This window comes from Felis catus, chromosome A3 (genome assembly GCF_018350175.1).
Source record: "Felis catus isolate Fca126 chromosome A3, F.catus_Fca126_mat1.0, whole genome shotgun sequence".
Classification (NCBI taxonomy): domain Eukaryota; kingdom Metazoa; phylum Chordata; class Mammalia; order Carnivora; family Felidae; genus Felis; species Felis catus.
The window spans coordinates 34557736-34581121 of NC_058370.1; the positions used below are offsets into that span (position 1 = coordinate 34557736).

General features: G+C 37.8%; 1 protein-coding gene across 3 annotated transcripts in view; it reads left to right on the forward strand.

Annotated features, from left to right (window-relative positions):
* Positions 1-23386, forward strand: part of PLCB1 (phospholipase C beta 1) — a 695993-nt gene that overhangs the window by 479024 nt on the left and 193583 nt on the right. For all 3 annotated transcript variants that reach the window (XM_023251450.2, XM_023251452.2, XM_023251451.2), the window contains exons 7-9: positions 334-409; positions 8092-8192; positions 9619-9785. In XM_023251450.2, the coding sequence (XP_023107218.1) occupies positions 334-409; positions 8092-8192; positions 9619-9785 (344 nt within the window). The remainder of the gene's footprint in view (positions 1-333; positions 410-8091; positions 8193-9618; positions 9786-23386) is intronic.

Genomic DNA, 23386 nt, shown 5'->3' on the forward strand with positions numbered 1-23386 from the left:
ACCTCCACCTTTAGAGCAATAGGTAGCAGCAAAAGAGAAAGAGTTATCAAGGATTTATTTAAGTACTTAATATTAGAGGCTACTTAGTGCCATGGTTTTTCATTGGGTCATCACCTTTGCCTCAAAAGGTTGACTTTATATTAGATGTTGTGATTTTGAAAAGCACATACATAGATCTTTTTTAGAACATACATGCAGATGCATGAAGCAATGCATATATTTTAATTCTTTAAAGATGAATGATGAGGAGGTTTGATTCAATGGGATGTTTCTAATGGGTGTCATCGGTAAGTGTGTGGTCCATATCTCATGTGTTGTGACTTCATTTCACAGCATATACCGCTTGTTCTCAGCAGACCGGAAGCGAGTTGAAACTGCTTTAGAGGCTTGTAGTCTTCCATCTTCAAGGGTGAGCATGTTGCTTTTCTGGAATTAGTAGTATTAAACAGCTGTAATAATCATACTGAAATATAGCTTGCCCTCATATTACCCAAACATTTTTTAAGAAGTCCTTAGGACTTAATATTAATATTTACAATATATGGGGCCACTGTAATTATATTTTCTTTCATTCCCATAAGCCCAATATTTTATCTACAAAGATCCTTGTTCTTTGTAAATAGTAATTTTTTAGAAACATCTAATATAAAAAGATATGGGCCAAAAAGTATTATTGTTAAGAATTTAAACTTCTCATATTAACAAATCCTTTGTTGATGTCCATTGAGACATTAGCTAATCAGTATGGATTGTGATTAGGAAGATATTTAAAATATCGATCCATCTCATTCTCACCATTTAAAATGTCTAGTTTTAAGACTTGTAGGTTAATAAGAAATTAACATGAGAGTACATGTTTATAAATAAATACATTTACATTCTCTGCTGGGCTGTGCTCACAGAGTTTTTGCGTGGAGGGATGCAGAATGAATCTGGAGACTGCCTACTTTGCTCATAAGGTGGTAAGATAGAGGAGAGAAGAGACCCAACACATTCAAGGCACTCAATGTATGTTGCCCACCTAAAATAATTTGCCTTCATTTCAGTGCAGTCCTATATAACTGGCTCTAAAATGATTTGTTACCATTATTTCTGGGAGAGCAGTCTATTATATAAAATCTTTTTCACAGGCTATATGCAGAACTCGCCTTTCTATTGCAAATTATTTTTATCCTGGTATCTAAGCAACAAGTAAGCTCTTTCCCAAGGATAACACTTAAACTATAGGAAGAACCTTCTAGCCTCTTGAAACACTCTGGAAATGTTCAGTTTGCACTGAATGAAGTTGAGAAACCATTCCTAAACTTGTTAAGTTATGAAAAAGTATTGAGTGCTATTATTAAATGTAACAGCCCATTCTTATTGTCAATACTTTTTAGGAAAATGCAGTTTATTAAGAACTTCAATAGGTAACAGAAAGAAAAAGAAGAGTGCTCCCCCACTCTGAGTTTCCTGCTATAGGTGGAAAAAGTGGGTGATGCTACAAACCTGGACAGAGCCATGGAAAGGCTCCCCCAAACATGCTAACCTTCCCTTGAATATGTAAACTGAAATGATCAAATTTGCTCATTGTTGCTCTTTCCTAGATGCTTTGGGGTAGGAAAGATGTGCCAGTTCAGGTCCCATCATTGCTCAACAAATATTTCTTGAGCTCTTATACTACCTGCCCTCAAGCCCTGAGAATGTGTTAGTGAACAAAACATAGTCCTAGGATCCAAGGACCATACAGTTTCCGGGGGTGCTCCTCAAACACGTGGATTGACATATATGTAAATGGGGGGGGGTTTGCTGTGAGCAAAAGGAATGGAGTGCTACCATTGTGAATAAGGGAGAATCAGTCCAGAAAAAGGAAAGGATATGTGCTAAAACCCTGAGGCTGGAACGAATTTACTGGTCTGAATAACAATGACAAAGACTTCTGCATTTAAGCACAAAAAAAAAAAAAAAAACAAAAAAACAAAAAAACAAAACAAAACAAAAAAACCTTGAAGGATGAATTTAGAAAACCATGAAATTTTTTTTTCCTCTGCAATTACTCCTGATTTTACCTTTACTGGATAACATCTTGTGAATATAATGCTCAAAAATTTTAACTTACTATAAGTCTAGCTAAAGGAAAGAAAGAATAGAAATTGAAGCTGAATAGAAAATCAAATCCATCAAGCAATTCTCTGTAAATTGCAATTTTCTAAACAATTGGATACTGAAAATTCAGTCAATAAATATAAATTGGGTTTTTACAATCCACTATGTCTACTATAGGATCATGCTTTCAGACCAGTATTAGCTGGAGACATTTTAAAAAGAAAATGAGATTCAAATAAGAGTTTTGTTAAAAATGAAAAAAATATTTATATTTAGTAAATTAGATGTTATGACAATTTCCTACAAACAAATTGGAGATTAAAAAAAAAAACAATCAGCCTCTATAATGAAGTCTTAAAAGATCATTATTCATAGTGTAGTAAAGTATACTTTACTTGGGGGACTTGTAGAATTAGAATGCTTTAAAAAGACCTAGAATCCAAAGACAGGTTAAGACTGGAAAATAAATGTTTCCATGAACTGATATATTTTAAAGCCTTGTAATTTCATATCTACAGAACAGTGATTCTGGAAAAAAAATACACTAATTAGCAAAACGATTCTGGATATACTGACAAGAGGTGTTTCAAACACCCCACAGAAGAAAAGGCGACATAAATGGTAGATAGGGCCGCATATCTGGGAGCCTCATTTCATAGCCAGTGGTCGTTCAGACTAGATTTAATTGTGTTCTGTAAATAGGTACTTTACCAGAACCACAGTGGATATCCTGTTGAGATTTTTTAAACATTATCTTTGTGCACATTGTTAGGAATAATTAATGCACTTGAAGTTGTATCCTGGCCAAGTGGATCCACTGGAATAACACATTCCTTTAGAGGGTACTCCTTTAGAGACTACAGTTGCTTGCCAAAGTTACCTTAATTGTTAAAAAGTAGCACTGTATCTAAAAAGAGAGACAAAGCAATTACTGTCTTTCTATTAATAACCCAAACATATTTTCCAGGGAGACCTTTGAACACCTTTCCATATTCAGAAAATTACCACTTTACCCATAAACTTTTTGAGAACTCAAAGTGGTTTTCTTGAACCAAATTCCCTTTGACTTAAGACTTATTAACTTGAAAATAGTTCAGTGACATTTGGATTTGTATTATAGTCACTGCATAGCACTGTCACTTTTTAAAAAAAAAAATTTTAATGTTTATTTTTGAGAGAGAGTGAGACAGAGTGCAAGTGGGGGAGGGGTAGAGAGTGAGGGAGACACAGAATCCAAAGCAGGCTCCAGGCTCTGAGCTGTCAGCACAGAACCCCACGCAGGGCTCGAGCTCATGAACCCCACGAAATCATGACCTGAGCCGAAGTCGGACGCTTAACCAACTGACCCACCCAGGTGCCCCTAGCACTGACACTGTAATGAACAAGATAGGAATAAATCAATGGATAGTTGATCCCTGAACAACACAGATTTAAGTCACACTGGTCCACTTACATGTGGATTTTTTTTTTCAGTAAATACAGTACAGTACTATAAATGTATTTTCTCTTCCTTGTGATTTTCTTTGTAATATTTTCCTTTCTCTAGGCTATGTCATTGTAAGAATACAGGATAGAATATATATAATACACAAAATCTGTGTTGATCGACTGCTAATGTTATCAGGAAGGCTCCCAGTCAATAGTAGGCTGTTAGTAAAATTTGCGAGGGAGTCAAATTTATACATGGATTTTTGACCATGTGATGGAGGGTCGGGACCCCAAGCTCCTGCATTGTTTAAGGATCAGCTGTATTAGTTTTAAATAATAAAGTTGACTATAGTTATGAACTTACATATAATGCTAAGGCAAACAGTAACTATTTTGGATTTAAAGAATACTGTAGGGGAGCCTGGGTGGTGCAGTCGGTTAAAGCGTCCGACTTCAGCCAGGTCACGATCTCGCGGTCCGGGAGTTCGAGCCCCGCATCAGGCTCTGGGCTGATGGCTCAGAGCCTGGAGGCTGTTTCCGATTCTGTGTGTCCCTCTCTCTCTGCCCCTCCCCCGTTCATGCTCTGTCTCTCTCTGTCCCAAAAATAAATAAACGTTGAAAAAAAAAAGAATACTGTAAATATTACTGGAGAATACAATAAATAAAATGTAAAAACACTTCTCCCAGGATGACTGTAATATGTTGTCTTTCTCCTATGACTTATACCCAGCCTATAAATAAAAAATATAATCATTTATGTAGCTGTGACTCTGTCTCAAAATTCTGTCTTAAAATTACACTAAGAATTTGGTTTATTATGAATAATTTACTTGTGATTATTTCATGTACTGTATGGCCAACTCAACTTTTGCCTTATAACTTTAGAACAAAAATATTAAGACTAAATTGATGTGAACATTTAGTTTGTTGGATTACAGTGTGACTTATGGAATCAAGTGACCTGGGTTCAAAGCCATAGCACCTACACACACACACACACACATACACACACACACACACACACATACTTGGGACCTTAGACAAGTTTTGTAACCTGCCATGCCCCTAGTGTTTGTATCTGAAAAGGGTCACTAGCCATGCCAACCATATAGAGTTGACGCGGGATCAAATGAAAACATGCAAGTAAAGCTCTGTGTGCATGGGGGTGCCTGGGTGGCTCAGTTGGTTAAACATCTGACTTTGGCTCGGGTCATGATCTCCTGGTTTGTGAGCTCGAGCCCTGCATCAGACTCTGTGCTGACAGCTCAGAGCCTGGAGCCTGCTTCAATCCTTTGTCTCCCTCTCTCTCTGCCCCTCCTCCACTTGCTCTCTTTCTCTCTCTCTCTCTCTCTCAAAAATAAATTTAAAAAATTAAAAAAAATTTTAAGTTCTGTATGCATGGCGCACAGTAAGTGCTCAATATATATTAGTTCTTATTATCCTCTGAGTATTTTTTCACATGCATATGTATATGGTTTTTTTTTTCCTTTTCCTGTTTTTAATTTGGTATGTGAATATGTGATAACTATGTCTAAGGAATCTGGAAATGCAAATGCTACCAGTACTACTATTGAGGTTTGTTTTTTTTTTAATTTCCCTTTTGAGATTCTTTGGATACAAGCATGGAATTGAAGCAACTTCATTTTTAAAGTTTGCAATACTTTTCTGGAAAAAATGGGCCTGATTCAGACTACATTACCCTTCTTAGTTTTCCTTCCAGAAATTTCTTTTTCTTTCTTTTTTTTTAAGGTGGCATGAGAAGGGGAGGGGCAGAGAGAGAGGGAGACACAGAATCTGAAGCAGGCTCCAGGCTCTGAGCTGTCCCCACAGACCCCCCACGCAGGGCTCAAACTCACAAACTACAAGATCTTGACCTGAGCCGAAGTCAGGAGCTTAACTGACTGAGCCACCCAGATGCCCCTCCCTCCAGAAATTTCTTATAACAATAGCAAAGATAATCAGTGATGATCTGTTTTGTATTGGAAGCATGATGCGAAGGGCCAAGTCTTGGACTACAAGGCAGGAGACCTAAGGTCGGGTCCCATATCCTGGGTTCACCAGCAAACATTAATTAGGTGGCTATTAAATGCCTGGCAGTGTGCTTAGGACACAAAGGAGTTAAATAAGAGATAGTCACTCCACTCAAAAACTCAGTCTAGTAGAAAATCAGACATATAAAAAATATGGGGAAAACTGCATGATAGATGCTATAATGAAGATATATAAATGTGGATTGTGGAAACAAAAAAAGAATACACCATCTCTAGCTAGTGTGGTCCAGCAAGATTGCAGAAGAGTATTTGAATAGTGGACATGATCTTTAGAATGTTAGGCCGAGAGCTTCCTCCTGCTCAGATGGGACAAAATGAATCTGTTACATCCACTTTACCAAATTGTGAGATCCAGGAAAAGAAAATATGTGAATGAGATTTGTGAATTTCAGCCCTGTTTAAGATGTAAGGAAGTAAGACTTGTCCATAGCTTTTCCAAAAATAACTCCCCTATATTCTTTCAGTTTAGCTTTCATAGGTGCTCATTTTAACTCATGTTTCCAAATTATTTCTTCTCCCATTTTCCTATACAGACACCAAAGACTTTAGGATATCCTCATCAGTCAAGTTGGGCAAAGAAAAATGAGACAAAGAAAATCAGCTGTATTGAATGGGGTTTTTTTTCCCTATGTGCTAACATCTAACTGGCAATGAAAATAATATTGTGTTTATTGAGATTATCTCATTAATATTTTCTCTTTAATAGAAAGTCCTAATTCATAGCTGGCAAATAAACAATGGTCAGAGTTTTAGGAAAGCATATTATGGTCTGAAATTATGTGTATGGAATCTTATATAAATGACTTCAGTTGAATCTGATTATCCTATGGGAATTCTATTCTATCAACTTCCACCTTTCTCATAAATTACATTTATTTACTTAGTAAATATTTATTGTGCACTTACTATATGTTACACACTGCAATCACAGCAGTTAACAAACAACACACAGGTCCTAGCTTGTGTAGTTCTTCAGGTTAGAAAGAAATGGAACCATACAGCCGGGAGCACAATACAGTTAAAGAGTGTTGAAATATGACACCAGTGAAACCTAATGGTAGCACAGAAGGGAAGACAAAACCCAGTCCAGGAGGAAGAGCTTTTAAACTAACCAAAGAAAGGAGAAAAAAAATAAGAGGTTTGGATCATTGCTGCTTAATGGACCTTGCTATGTGTAATGCTGTATGTGTTGTTTGGTTATATCAAAATTCTGTTTTGCAAAATAGATTTTGTTCCTGCTCCATAAGTGGATTTACTAAAGGAAATATTATTTTATTCATTCATTCCACAAACATGAGACTCCTGCTGTTTGCCAAGTAGTGAGCTAAGGTCTTTTATCTGTTAGCAAGCAATGTACAATTTCAGACAACAATTTTAGGTATTTCAATAAAAGTACATTTCAAAACATATGCATATGGTAAAAGGAAGGGGTGTTTTTGGTTTAAGGGTTTGAAAATAAAAATAATTATACAAACACTTAGCTGAAATAGGAAAGCAGCATGAAGAATGTCCTTCCTGTTAACAAAGGCTTGAATACATGCTTCCGGTTTCCATGGCAGCCCGACTAAACAGAAAAATAAGTCATAGAAATGACTTTTTATCTCAATGACTTGGTTCCCAAACAGTAGGACCAAGAAAAGTCTGTGAGAAATAATGACTGGTGCTGTCCTACTTACAAAAACTGTTTTACAACTTATCAGATTACTTAAGCCAGAAGGAACATTGTTTGAAAAAAAAAAAAAGATACAAAATTCGAATTTATGTTTTCATTTTGAAAATGTCTGTCTCGGGGCGCCTGGTGGCTCAGTTGGTTGACTGACTTCGGCTCAGGTCGTGATCTCACAGTTCTTGGGTTTGAGCCCCCCATCAGACTCTGTGCTGACAGCTCAGAGCCTGGAGCCTGCTTCGGATTCTGTGTTTCCCTCTCTCTCTCTGCTCCTCCCCTTCTCATGCTCTGTCTCTCTCTCTCTCCTTCAAAAATAAATTAAAAAAAAAAACAAAACTTAAAAAAAAATGTCTGTCTCGAGTTTCTTTGCTCCTCAAAAAAAAGAATTCATTCAAACATCTGCTAAACAGCACATAAACAATGTGACTTCTCTTTATGCCACTGAACAGTTAAAAATGGTGAAAATGACCAATTTTATGATATGTATACTTTATGACAGTTTTTTAAAAAGATTAAAACTAAAAAAGAAAAAAAATGCCTAAAAGGAAAATCTGCTAAACAGACCCTGTTTGTGCTAAGTCTAACTTACTTGTAAATGTACTTTAAAAATTGCCTTAAAATCCCTTTAGAAGGAGAAAACTCTTAAGCTTAAATTATAATGAAAAAGCAACAGAAAGTTAGACTTTTGATACCTCAAAGCCAGTGTCCAAATGAACTCTACAGCTAGCTTCATGATGTTTTCTGAATGTTCACCCTGACCTCCGAGAGAAACAGGAAGGAAAAGAGAGACAAGAAAACAGGGAGGCGGGAAGATAGAGAAAGAATAAGACATTCTACTGACCATGTTGCTTTATTTCCCAGAATGATTCAATACCTCAAGAAGATTTCACTCCAGAAGTGTACAGAGTTTTCCTGAACAACCTTTGCCCTCGACCTGAAATTGATAACATCTTTTCTGAATTGTAAGAGAACATGTTCTTTTAACCCACTTTTTCTAGGCTTGCAGAGGTGCTCCGGGTGGCTCGGGCAGGATTTTGAGCAATAGAGGGATATGGAAGAACTCTTTATGCACCGTGTACGATAACAGCTCTTGGGTGTAATTTGTTGGGAGACCACCAACATTTCTACCCCTCATGTGTAACCCCTGCTTCTAATAAGTGAAAGGTTGCTGTGATTTGTTGCTGGGCGTTCTTAGTTTACAAATCATCTGGGGCTCTGTTTGATTTGAAGATTATGGCTAGAACACAGCATCTTGGCCCAGTGGAGGTATATCCATGGTGCAGGAAGAACTCTGACCTGGGGACCGGTCAGGTCACGTCTTTGAATCACATTAGTGAAATGAGAACTTTGGATTGCTAAGAACTGCCCCAGCTGAAAATCATTTGCTTCTATTTTAGAAAATTCATAGGCATTCCTTTAAAAAAAATAAATGAAAAAAATAAATAAAAGAAACAAACCAAAACACCAGGGCAAATGCAGAGCAGCAGCAATTCACCTTTCCTAGTATACTGAAATCTACATGACAATAGAAAATCAATCCCAAATTGATTGACAAAATAAGGATTTTTATTATGTGGAAGACAAGCGAACAGCGCTAAGAATGATGCAGGATATACTCACTTTGTGATGTTTATTGCCATTAACTGTTTACTGAACATCAGCAATATTTGCACCATTGAACTTGCTTTGGGTTTGTCAACAGGATTGAAAAGGGAAGTTTGAATCGTACTAGGTTGAAGATTTATAGACTTTTGCTGAAATAAAACTTTTGACAAGAAAAATGTACCCAGATTGTTTACCTTTTTTTTTTTTTTTAGTAATGAGTAATAAATACATCTCTAAACAATTAAATGGGATATGGGAATTTGATGACTAAACCATACATTTAGCATCATAATAAAAAAAACCAAAACACCCATACCTCTATGTTCAGTTGAAAGTGGTGCATCCTTAAGCACAAGATGCAATGTTTTCCTTCTGTGAATTTTCTTATGAATCTAGTATGGTTCAAGGCCATTGCGATTTAGTGGCAGTGATTGCAAAACATACTTGCAATATGTTTTATTTTTTAAAAATTGCCTTAAAATCCCTTTAGAAGGAGAAAACTCTTAAGCTTAAATTATAATGAAAAAGCAACAGAATTTTCTTATGAATCCAGTATGGTTCAAGGCCATTGCGATTTAGTGGCATTGATTGCAAAACATATTTGCATCCCATAGAATACAGCAATTGTGACGGAGCAGCACGTTTTTAGGGCAAGATAGGATTTCAAGATAGCTTGCTCTTTCCAGGTATGGCAGGGTTTTATTTCCCTGTAGCTAAATGCAAATATATGAATGAAACTCTGTAGACAAATATTCTAATTTCTTGGTTTTTAATTGCTTTTAGTGGTGCCAAAAGCAAACCATACCTTACAGTTGATCAGATGATGGATTTTATCAACCTGAAGCAGCGAGATCCTCGGCTAAATGAAATACTTTACCCACCTTTAAAGCAAGAGCAAGTCCAAGTACTGATTGAGAAGTATGAGCCCAACGATAGCCTTGCCAAAAAAGGTCAGTCTACTTTGCCCCACACTGTAGGGAAGCTGGTTTCTAATTGTCAATGGGTCACCTTTTGTAGGTATCCACAACAAGGACTATTTAGGTCCCATGTTTATATGCCTGCTTTCCTTTCTGTCTTGAATCACTAGTGGTTCAATTAGAGATAGAATTTTTTAAAACTTCAGTGTCTGGTTATGTGTATGTGTACATAAAACATTTTCTTAAATGTCATTTGTTTTATCTTAAATTTACCTAGTGACTGAATGCATATTTCTTGAACAAGAAATCCCATATCTTTAAGTTTGTCTTTTTGGCTCTATTTCTAAAAGTTCTATAAAACGACCCATAACTTTTCCTAAATCTTTAAAACTACAGAGACTATTTAATACATTAGACCCTTGTCTTATTCTAATTTACCCTACTGATGAATTTTTCCACTTATAGAAATACAAAATTTGGCCTTTTATCTAAAAAACAAAAAAATCAGGGATGACTGGTGGCTCAGTCAGTTGAGCATCCAACTCTGGCTTAGATCATGATCTCACAATCCATGAGTTCGAGTCCCTCATCAGGCTCTGTGCTGACAGTTCAGAGGCTGGAGCCTGCTTTGGATTCTGTGTCTTCCCCTCTGTCTGTATGTCCCCCACTTGTACTCTGTCTTTCTCTCTCTCAAAAATAAATAAACAGGGGCGCCTGGGTGGCGCAGTCGGTTAGGCGTCCGACTTCAGCCAGGTCACCATCTCGCGGTCCGTGAGTTCGAGCCCCGCGTCAGGCTCTGGGCTGATGGCTCGGAGCCTGGAGCCTGTTTCCGATGCTGTGTCTCCCTCTCTCTCTGCCCCTCCCTCGTTCATGCTCTGTTTCTCTCTGTCCCAAAAATAAATTAAAAAAATAAATAAATAAATAAATAAATATGAAAAAAATTTGTTTTAATCAATGTTGATAGCAAAATTTATTAGTCTAATAATTGATCAGAAAGATAGTTCTACGTTGCCTGGAAGTTCTTAAGAAATTTATGTTTTTGATTCTGGAGAAATGAATTGACAAAATAAGTTCCTGACGATTTACTTGCTGGGAGTTTTCAGTTATATGTGGCATCACAGTCCCTGAATAGGCCCTTCGGCTTTCTCTTTACTACCAAGACCAATTCTCACCTGGACTGAAATAGCTTCACCGAGAAAACTGGTGTGTTATTACTGATGTTATTGTGCGTTGCCTAGATATTCCATAGAGAGGAAAATAAAGTACAATTAACCAACTATTAGGAAGAAATTAATTGCATATTAATATGCAGGCAGTTCATAAGTAACAGAAACAGCTCTAGCAAGCTCAGAGTCATTAATAAGTATGGTTATCATAAAAATAGACTAAAAAGTCTTTTAACCTTTGTATTTATTCTGGAACTAGTCCTCTAAATGAAAATAAAATGCATGAATTAAGTATAAAAGTAAACTATTATCATTAATTTTATTCTGCATGTTACTAGTTGGGAACTTACAGATGAAATTTTTTTTGGGGGGGGGTGGTTTTTGTTCATTTTCTTGGTCAAGCACTTTGCCTTTGTTGTTGTCATCATCCCTGTCACTGCCATGAAGGTGAGGTTGTTAACGGAAACTAGTGATCAACAGTGTGTGTCGGCATTGCCAGGCCCACCCCCCTGAACCTAGTTACTCCTGACACCCTTCAGTCCCTAGAGCCACAAAGATGGGATTTCTCCTTATCATTATGCAAAGAGTAACTCCTTGCAGATTTCTTGCCCGGGCAGCTTGACAGTTCCCTTCTGAAATCTGAACTTCACCAAAAATAACTAGCACAGTGTTATAACAAAGCCAACAAGACCTCTAAAAATGGTTAGCCTGTGACACAGAAGAAACAAATAGCTTTCGTGAAACCAGTAAGACACTTCAGAGACCAAACTTTGCCCCTCTCTCCACTGTTCACACCACACTGCAGATGGTCTGTGCCTCAGCCTGCATATGACACTTCCATCCATCACCCTCTGATGACCTGAAGGCAGTAAAAGACTCAAAAGAGAAAAATTTGTGGCAGATTATTGTAAAACTCTATAATCCTAGAAGAACTGATTTTGATTCTAATGGAAATTAAGATGATATGTCTTAGCATTTGCAAGTTTATTTAGTGCTGTCTTATGGAAACACTAGCGATGAATTCCATAATCACAACAGGCACATAGGGGCACCTGGGTAACTCAGTCAGTTGAGTATCTGACTCTTGATTTCAGCTCAGGTCATAATCCCAGGGTCGTGGGATTGAGCCCCTTGTCAGGCTCCACACTGAACATGGAGCCTGCTTAGGATTCTCTCTCTCTCTGCCCCTCCTCTACTCACACGGGTGCTCTCTCTTTCTCTCAAAATGAATAAATAAACATTAAGAAGACCTAACAAACTGTTTAAAATAAATAAATAGATAGATAAGTAAGTAAAATAGCAATTTTTGTTTTTTCTACAACTTCCTTTGATATGGATTATAAGCCTCCATGTCAGCCCTGATGTGATTTTTTTAATCATGGATTTCATTTCTTTTTTTTTTTCTTTCTTCTTTTTTTTTAATTTACATCCAAGTTAGTTAGCATATAGTGCAACAATGATTTCAGGAGTAGATCCCTTAATGCCCCTTACCCATTTAACCCAGCCCGCCTCCCACATCCCCTTCAATAACTCTCTGTTCTCCATATTTAACAGTCTCTTATGTTTTGTCCCCCTTCCTGTTTTTATATTACTTTTGCTTCCCTTATGTTCATCTGTTCTGTGTCTAAAAGTCCTCATATGAGTTAAGTCATATGATATTTGTCTTTCTCTGGCTAATTACGCTTAGCATAATACCCTCCAGTTCCATCCACGTAGTTGCAAATGGCAAGATTTCATTCTTTTCGATTACCGAGTAATACTCCATTGTGTGTGTGTGTGTGTGTGTGTGTGTGTGTGTGTGTGTGTGTATATATATACATATATACATGTATATATATATGTGTATATATATATATATCTCACATCTTCTTTATCCATTCATCGTGGATTTCATTTCTTAGCCCAAAAACTCCTGTAAGAAAATGAACTTGAGAGTCCTTTTGTTTACTGCTTTAGCTCTATGTGAACAAAGTCTAGAGAAAAATATTTTATTGTGTTAACTATTATTTCATTGTCAAAAGGATAATGATTTTGAAATCTTTATTTGTAGGACTAAGAAATTGCTGAGTTAGACCTCAGTTGGCTAATAACTAAGAGTTTTAATTATTTTTTTCCAAAGATGAAAATCAATTTTAACATTTGGTTTTGCTGTTCACAATATTGGATGTTTGACTAGGAGTTTTTCAGAAACTTTCTTTTTTGCATCTTCTTTATTTATAAAGTAACTGCAAATAAAATCTAACAAAGTACAATTTAAGAAAGTATTGTTTAGGGGCGCCTGGGTGGCTCAGTCGGTTGGGCGACCGACTTCGGCTCTGGTCATGATCTCACAGTCCATGAGTTCGAGCCCCGCATCGGGCTCTGTGCTGACAGCTCGGAGCCTGGAGCCTGTTTCAGATTCTGTGTCTCCCTCTCTCTCTGACCCTCCCCGTTCATGCTCTGTCTCTCTATGTCTCAAAAATAAATAAACGTCAAATAAAAAAAAATTAAAAAAAAAAAGAAAGTATTGTTTAATTTCAATATGATGACTGGTACGGATCTGCAAGAAAATTAACTTTCATTCATTATGTGACTTTCAAAATGTACATTATTATTTTGTAAAAAGCAAACCAAAATTTTGAGGTTAAATGACTTACCTGAGATCTTGTACCAAGATGCTCTTCTAGAGAGCAGAGTTTTTAACTTCCAGTCAACGAGTTAATACATTTTGATTAATAAACATGTAAGAAAATAAGTACTATATTAGTAGGATATAATTATTACAATTACTAATTATTACTATATTATGATAGTACATTTTAATATGCTTATATTACTAAGTATACTTAACATAAATATGGTAGAATAAGATAGAAAATCAGTGTATTACATTATAATTTTTTCTGCTACTTTTGTTTTGATTGGTTCCTCAAATGTGCACAAGCATTAGTTAAATTGACCTACAGATTCAATTCAAATTATCTGAAAAAAAGCACTTCCATATTGCTTATATTTGTTATAAAATGCTAAGAATAAGATGCATCCACAATATACATAAATAATAATATAAATAAATTCTCTGCTATTGAGAAACTATTTTTAAGTAGGTGTTAAACAAGTAAACTTTACACAAAGTTGACATATGCTAATGTTTAGTTTTTATATGCACTTCACGTAATTTTTACATAGAAAGTAATCTAAAATTAAATGAAAAATTTCCAATATGGCCAAAAGCCCAAATGCTTAAACCGTACGTTAGATAACTAAACATAGATGTGTGAAATGAAACTCCAGAAGGGATGATGGACTTTGACGCTTTGTGGGCCTGCTGTCATTGGCATGTGGGCCACATTTCCATGCTGGAATTTCTGTTTCTGCAGATGTATATACTGGTTATAAATAATCACAGGGTCTCTGTGCAGTGTAAGGCCAAATGTACACATATTTGGGTTCCACAAAGAAAAAGTTTAAATCTTGTTGCAGAAAATACTGTTCTCAAGGGAGTTCAATTTATTTTTACTATTGAAAATCACACTTTGAAGAATGCCATGGCCCCAGATCAAGGAATGTTTCTTCCTAACCATGTTGTTTGCACTGGAACAAAATGCTTAATGCTAACCCATGCTTAACACAGAAATACATAATGACCCCTGCCTCTTCCAAACCGAAGGGTACTGAATGTCAGTTGGAAGACTAATGTCTCCCAGAGTTTTTCTTTTCTTTTCTTTTCTTTTCTTTTCTTTTCTTTTTTTTTAATCACTTACACTCTGTAGAAGGAAGGCATTGAGTAAAATTAGCATGAAAAAGAATAAAATGATGCCTTAGGTAACAGACTGAAGATTAGATTTAACTGTTCTGTCTGTAAAAGAAGGCAAAAATTCATTAAAAAAAAACCAAACCCAGAGAAAATGGTTGAGTTTTTTCATATTTTTATCCTTCTGTGAAGAGCAGGTGTTCATGAGTATGTGTTAAGCAATTGAATTAATATATCAGATTATAATATTACCAGATGTTTCTAACTACATTCCTTTTTATCAGCAGCTCTTCCTCTTAAATTTTTATAAGGTGTGCTATACAAAAGCTTCCCTGCTTTGTTGCAGTTAAGTCATCAAAATGAAGCTATATAATCTCTTTTAGTAGTTGATCAGTACTCACTGAGTTAATAGTTTAATAGTTAAAATGAACTCAAAATAATAATAGCAAATGGATTTGGCTTCAGGCAAAGCAAATAGAAGTTCAGGTATAGTGAGCATTTTGCCTTAAATAGACCTATGTTGATGATTACATCAGTAGAAATAACTATTGTGTATACACACACACACACACACACACACACAAATATATATATGTATCCATTAGACTCTCCTAAAATTGAACTATATTATATCATTATTGTCAATAGCAAGAAGCACCCAGAATGTGCTAGAAGTAGCACTGGACTTGGGAGTCTTGCAACCATAGTATTAGATGGAACTCCTTCAGTAGAAAAATGACAGAAAGTTAACTCAAATTGAAGCCCAGAAAGAAATTTATTGTTGCATATGAACAAAAAGTCAAGCTGTGTTTCGTGTTGATCTCAGCTTATCAATAACCAATATTGTGGTAGGGCCAGCACTTGTGGTTCTTATTATGATTTCACGATGCCCGTAAGCAACAACCATCAGGTAATTTGGGAAAAAAATAGATGTTTATTACTTATAAGACCTGAAAATCACACAATACATTTGGGGCCACACAGGGAGATCACTTATACAGAAAGCACACTCACAAGTCTGGGTTCTGTTTTTATAGGGGTTGAGGGTGGGTGTCTGGGGTTTCATGGGCTTACTCTACTGGTGAATTTAAAACATAAGATCAGGAAAAGACAAGTGGCCTAAATGGCCAGTTATTGAAATCAAGCAAACTTTCTAAATCAAAGGAGTGTCAGTGTGGGGAGGTGAGCTGTCTCCCTATCTAGCCATGTGGCTGTCAATTGGTTTATTCATGATAGCTGTCTTTGAAGTGGGTGTCTTTTTGAAATGGATGCCTAAACCATCAAAGCTTAAGTCAGGCACTTGCACTACAAAAAATAAAAGTAAATAACAACAACAACACTATCAGGACTCACACACTACAAGGTGTTAATGACTTCAAGCATGACTACATCAAAGGGCTCCAATGATGTCATAAAGAATTGTCTTTCTTCCTCTCCAATCATTTTCTCTCTACTGGCTGTAATATACCAGCGTGGGCACACTCTCCTAAAGTAACAAGAAGGCCACCCATAGCTCCTATACTGAAGTTACTTTTACTCATATTTCCAACAAAATTACCAGAAACCTGAGCCTGTCTTGAGTCACCCAAGACCACTACTGAACTAGGATCATCATGGCCTGGAGAATAGAGTGCAATAATTAAACAGACTTAGGTCACATGACTCTCCTTAGAGCCCATGAGGGGTCCACTACCCATACCACATGGTTTGGACTGACAGTAGGAGTGAGGTTGTTCCCTGAAATTCAGTCCTGGTGTGCTTCCCAGAAGAAGGAGCAAAAATTCCCTGACCGGGCAGATAAACACAGCAGATCCCCCTAAAACTGGGTCAGAAATCAACAAATCATCACCACTGTTTACCTCACCTTAGGAAACCATTTAACCTCTTTGACTTATCCCACCCTCTAGTTTTCTCATTTTTTGAAAAAAAATCCCTGAGAAATTACTGGGAAAATTAAGTAAATTATTTGTGATAGGAAGGTTGCATGTATTAACTGTTGGCCACAAAACCTTTGCTGACTTGAACTATGAAAAGTGGTAATTGGTATTTATAACAAAGTATTTCTTTTTTTTTTTAAACGTTTATTTATTTTTGAGACAGAGAAAGACAGAGTGTGAACAGGGGAGGGGCAGAGAGAGAGGGAGACACAGAATCTGAAACAGGCTCCAGGCTCTGAGCTGTCAGCACAGAGCCCGATGCGGGGCTCGAACTCACGGACCGTGAGATCATGACCCGAGCCGAAGTCGGATGCTTAGCCGACCGAGCCACCCGGGTGTCCCTATAACAAATTATTTCAAACCATTTTTGGATCTGGAAGTGCAATTCACAGCATTCGGCAGGGGCATTCCTGAATGTTGCTGTCTCTTGGCTAACAGGCTTATTTCACTTATTGCAAATAATAATAAATTAGAATCTTTGAAGATGAAAACTGAAAAAATATGGCAAGTCCTATCTGTGCACAAATGTTCATTTCTGACTCAATCATTCTTTCATAAATATTTTTATTAAAATAAAATTACAGTTAAAAATGTGAAGATTTACACTGGAATCTTACCATTTACTTCATAACTTAATTTTCCTGGTAATTTTTTTTAATGTTTGTTTATTTTTGACAGAGAGAGAGATAGAGTGTGAGCAGGGGAGGGGCAGAGATAGAGACACAAAATCCGAAGCAGGCTTCAGGCTCTGAGCTGTCCACACAGAGCCCGACGTGGGACTCTAACTCACAAACCATGAGATCATGACTTGAGCCAAAGTCAGATGCTTAACTGACTGAGCCACCCAGGAGCCCCTTCCTGGTAGATTTTTTAAAAACAGTTATTTTCCCAGCACCATTTCACTTTAGTCTAGGTAGAAGTCATTAAAAAATAATGACTATTTTTATTCATGTCTACTGTCTATCCTTGAAAGATCAAACATGCCGTAATTAAAGGGAAAGGCTGGCATAGTGTTATTGTTAAACCAGTTAACCTCAGGCAAATGACTTGACTTGCTGGAGCTTCAGAATTCTCATCTGTGAAGTGGGATGATACCAACCTAGCAGAACTAGGTGCTCTTCCCATTCCCCTGACACTCATGGTTCCAACAAGTCAGCAGTCCCACTACAACTCTCCAGAACTTTCCCACAGCCCAGCTACAGTCAGCCTACAAGGGTTGGGACTTAATGGTCCCAAGAGTGGTTTTCATTCAGGAAGTAGTACCTTATCCCCCTTGCCCCTTATGCGGGATGGTTTTGAGGCTTGTTCTCCCAGAGTTCCCCAATGGGATTGGACCCTAGTTGCCTACAACTGTAACTTGGTTGATAATGTTCCCTTTACTAGGCCACCTTTCCTTCCTTCCCTTTTCATTTCTCCACTCCTCTACTGTTATCTCCTGGGGTTGCCTCCCAAATAAGTTACTTGCACTGAAATCCTTGTCTCAAAGCCTACTTGTAGAAGAACCCCAAGATAAGCACTTTTCATAAATCGCCCTCAGAGTCAGAAGTGAGAAGTGGACAAGATTAGAGTAGCTGAGCATTGAAAGAAAAAAAATGGGAGGAAGCAGTGCCCATGGCCTGTCCCTTCCAACCTGTCATAGGACTGTTTATTGTTACCATTCATGAAGGTCTGGCTGGCGGCCTCAAATCCTGGGCTTTCCTGTCTAGGAGGGACCTAGCTACTTAGCCCAAACTCTCAGACCAAAGATGAGGCAGCTAAGGAAGGACAATATTGAGACTAGGACCATATTTCCTGTGCCCCAATGCAGTGTCCTCCCTAGCACTTCCGGCTCTCACTTGGGGCCCACCACCAGGATTTGCTGAGAAAGGAGATACAGGTCAACTGTTTAGAAGTTAGCAATTGGCATCCACAAAGGTCGTTTTCAAACTTGTCTTTGACATAACCTACTTTATTTGTGTTTGTTTCTTCCAACAAAGTTTCACAAGGAAGGCCAATGTGTAGGGAAACCTTTCAAAGCACTATTTTGGTTAAAGAAGGGGGGAGTCTGGAATAGAGCTGGTGGTGGCCTCTCCTCCACCTCATTCTCTGCAGGCGCTTCTGTCAAAACCCCAGGAGATTCAGGATGCTCGGTTTAAAAACCACTCATCTGGAGGAAATATTGACGGGTTTAAAGATCTGCCTCACAATTAAGACAGCATCTGTTTAAATATTTCTATATAGATTACCTGTGGAGCAGTCCAAAAAATAAAAGAATTGGAATGAATGTACACAGTCAACTCAAACAATACAGAGTCTCTTCCTCAAAGACAAAGGCAGATGAAAACTGGGTGACGTGTTCAGTTCTTTTCATGGCTTAATTAAGTTACTACAGTGAGAAAGCGGCTGAAAAGCCACTCTAGTATTTTATTGATTAAGATCCCATTTAAACTCCACCTATTGACTTTCTAGCCCTCTGTGGAAGGTCACAGAAGAATGACATTATCAACTGTGTGTTCAAACTCCTCTTAATTTTGTGTTTCCTATGTTCGTAGACTTCTCTGTATTTCAGTCTGGCTCAAATGAAAAAAAAAATTGTTTCAATATTGCCATTATGAGTCCATTGTTCATTAGTTGACTTGGTAACATACTTCCCTTTCCCTTCTTGATTGCATTTCCTCCTTTCCCAGGAGTCTGAGGCCTGAGGAGAGGCAAATGCCTGGCCTAGGAGTCCTGGGTTTTTCCCTCCTCCAGGCATTCTTTCAGTGACCTCCATGTCTGCTGAGAAGCATGACAGTAGCCAGAAAGTCACAGCCATGTCCATTCGTAGCTGAAGTAGCCTTTATTCGGAAAACAACCAGTCAGGAAAAAATAAATTGTAAAAGACTAAGTCAAATGCCAGTTCCAAGATGTGGGGAAATGAGTTGGGTAGCCTAATCCACTCTAGAATGCTGAGTTTTCTTAAAACCTCTTTCCCTCTGCCAGCTATCTCTTCCCAAGGTGCTTTGTAGTTTCACGTGAGAGCTGAAGGGACAAAGCAGATAATGGCTACTTTCCTGAAAGTAGTATTAACAGTTGCTAACTATGATACCTCCCCCTTCTCAGCAGAAGTCATGTGGGACTATGGCTCAGTTAAAAAGAATGCCTTAGTAGGTAACACTGCTGGAGAAAGGCCACTAAGTCATAGGCATTTGGCCCCCAACATCTGCATTACCCATAGTCTAGTATTGTTAATAGTTGGTTTTGTACGAAATAAGTGGGAAAGAAACAGTTCAAATGCAGAGAGAATCAACTCCATGGAAAACAAACTGTCTACAAGGAACCCAGATGATATGAGATGTGGACTGTTTACCCTAACACCTACCAGCTAAAAAATGTGCCATGGCAACAGGTGAAATAATGTCAGGAAGCAGAGAATGATCTATAACTTCATTAATTCGTTATAGACATTCTGGAAATTCTGTCTTAACTCTGAACCACTGTGGTCTCTAGGAGTCCAGAGTGAAGGCAAAACAGAGTAGAGATAAGATTATTTTAAGATGAAGGCTTAACTGAGGATGTTTGACAAAATCAACCTTCTCACCTAACACTCTACCTTACATGTAGAAAATAAGCCAAAGATGTTTCTTATTAATGTTGCTATTTGTCTTTGTTTGGGTTCCCCCAGGAGCCAACTCTGGGAGAATTCAAGTACAAAGAGTTTGAGAGGTGATACAAAAGAAAGTGAGAACAAGGAAGGGAAGGCAGATAGTAAGGTTGTGAAACCAAGCAAGTTATCCATGTGTGTAACTGGGACTCAGTCCGGAGGTGAATTCTAGAAGCCAGTATAGAACACACACCTGAGTTTCCCAAGCATAGTCACTGCAGATGCTGTTAGGAAATATTAATCCTCAGGCACTTCCGGCCTGCATCACGTAAAACCACCAGACAAAGAGTTGCACATGGAAGTCCAGGCCAACCATATTTCCTGGGGCACCAACACAGGCTGCTACAATGTCATTACAGACAAAACCATATTCACCATGATCACAATAGTATAGAACGAATTCTCCATCCAACTCTGCAACTATAACAGGAATCTCCAACACGTCAAAGGAGAAATCCTCCAAGGTACCTGATGCTCACTGAACTATTTTCTTTATTCTAACACCCATTTGGTATAATTGTATGGACACTTTAATCTGACAAACACGTATTATCCATGTGGCTTATGAACTCCAAAGAAGTGGAACAAACTCAAGATAAAGTCTTTGCTCTTAAGGAGACTATAATTTGAAGGGGAAATGATATATACAAATAACTATAATACAAGATAGAATGTAATACACCTCCATTCATTCACCCAGTATCTATTGAGTGTCCTTTGTGTGTCAGGGAAGCTTGGAGGGAAGGGGAAGTTTTCTTTATTGAGGTTCTTGGGAGTGTTGGGAATTGCTCTAAGAAGAGAAGGCTTTTGAAGAGGAAAGTGACATTCAAGCTGTATTTCAGGAATGCTGAGACATATAAGGCACTAAGAGATAACATCTAAGTAGCTCAGAAAGCATTAGTGAGCACATATTCTAGGCCTGCCTTTACACTAGACACTGGAAGAGACATAAATGAAGGGAATGTTGTGATCTTTGCACTTAGAAAGCCAGTGTTGCACCTGACCAAGGAACATGACATTCTAGTTAAGAATCTAGAACATTTTTGCCTCCTTTACCTTCTGGTCAGGAGCCACTGTAAAGGGTCTTTTCTGATAGAGCAAGATGACAGTACACTAATAAAAGGCAACAAACTGTTCACAACCCTCTGAGGACCTCTAACCTTTAACCATTTACATAAATCTAGTGTAAAGACTCCAAGCCTGTGTTTGAAAGATCAAGTTCTAGGATAAGGAAGATATATATACAGTTGACCCTTGAAAAACATGGGTTTGAGCTGTGTGGGTACACTTATACATGGATTTTTTAATGAATAAATACAATACAGTTCTGCAAAAAAAAAAAAATAGAAAACAAAAAACAAAGAACAGCAACAAGAAAAACACCACACAAAACAAAACAAAAAAAGAGATCAAGATTCTAATATGGATTCTTTCCTTACCTAGCCATGTCCATTTAAAAGGACTATTAAATCTCACTGGGTTAGAGCTTGTTTATCTATCGTGTCAAATAATAAAACTTCGTCCTACCTACCAAACAGAACAGTGAGGAGTAAATAAACTCGCAGATGTGAGAACGTGTTGGTAAAGGAAAAGTGTTAAATCAAAGTTAGGTGTCATCATTAAGAACTTTCACACAAACCATATCAACAAGTTGAACTGAGTGCAGGGGAGATGGCAGGGACACAGAATCCCTGACAGCTGGCTGAGAGGTTAATCGGCAAAGGCTTTGAGAGGAGCAGGTAGCCATTTAATGACACTATCACACAATAATGTGATTAAAGTAATAGAACAGATATGCAATCAAGATGAATAAGAATCTGTAACACTGACTCCAGGATTGGAAAATAAACAGATAAAATCAAGAAACCAGCAAAGTTCATTATACTCTTACAAAAGCACAGTTAGTTGGCATTTGTAATCGGAAAGTTTGTGCCCAAGCAAGGGTGCTTGAAAAGGGGACATTTAATAGATTATTTCTGAAAGCAGACAAATAGATTTTGGTGAGCCATGGACTATGAAAGCCATCTGCACTTACTTTCCCTGAGCTGGTCTAGCAGAACTCACACAAGGGTCACAGCACCAGGAATAAACATGAGCCAAGGAAATAGCTTTTCTGTGCTGTGCTTGGACTTAGGAGGTGTTAAGCCATTGGGCCAGTAGCATTCCAACATTCTCTGATATCATTACGTTACAAGTGGGGATTGAATGATGATGAATGGATTCTCAACCACCTAATCCCATGGACATCTGAACATTTGAGTGCCAGAGCCTGCCTAATTGGCATTTGGCTCCACAGAATGAGGCTGGTGGCCATGCTAGCTGGCAGACACATGGTCCAGTTTGCCCATCTCAACTGTGTGATGACTTTGTGTGGATTTATAGGCCATCTGTTTTCCAAGGCTGCATTCGTAGAAATCTCTGTTCTTGTGAGCTTTAAAAGATTTTACCTGCATGTGTTTGGCTATTTTTTTTTAAGCTAACTAACCTGTCTTTTGCTGTTTGGTTGTTTTTTGGGTTTTTGTTTTTTGTTTTTTTTTTGCAAAACCCACAAAACAATGTCACATCTTCTGTTTAGCATTTCTCTGGTCCTCATGTTGGCATAACAGGTTTCTTGTTGTATTTTATTTTTCCTGCTAAAAGTCAGACTCATGGGTTGGAGAATAAAAATGTTAGAGGATGCCTTTAAATCACATGCAGAGATTAGAATGTAAATTAAGTCTGGAAAAGAATTTTAGTCCTTGATAGACAAATCCGAATCAAAGAGCTAATCCTCACGCCTCTGCCAGATGGGTCACTTGTGCTGCCTGAGCCCAGCTTCTTTCACAGATTAAAGTAACACGTTTTAGAGAGATAAGTAAATCAGGGGGAAAAATTGCTCCTTGGTCACATTCAGGGCTATTTTTAGGACTAATCCAGAGTGCCCAGATTAAAGCCAACTGCCATGGATGCAAGACCCTCTCCTTTTCATCATCTGTGTCCCTTATCCAGCCCAGTGCTGGGAAAGTTATGTGGGCAAACATCATCAGTCACACACACCACCATCTGTCCCTCTCCATTGCCCCACTCACGCTTTGTACCCCTGTGACCTCAGACAAGCCACTTAACTTCTCTAAGCTTCAGTTTGTTCAACTAAAAATGGGATAGGATTTTTCTCGTAGGATTTTAGTGCCTGGCAC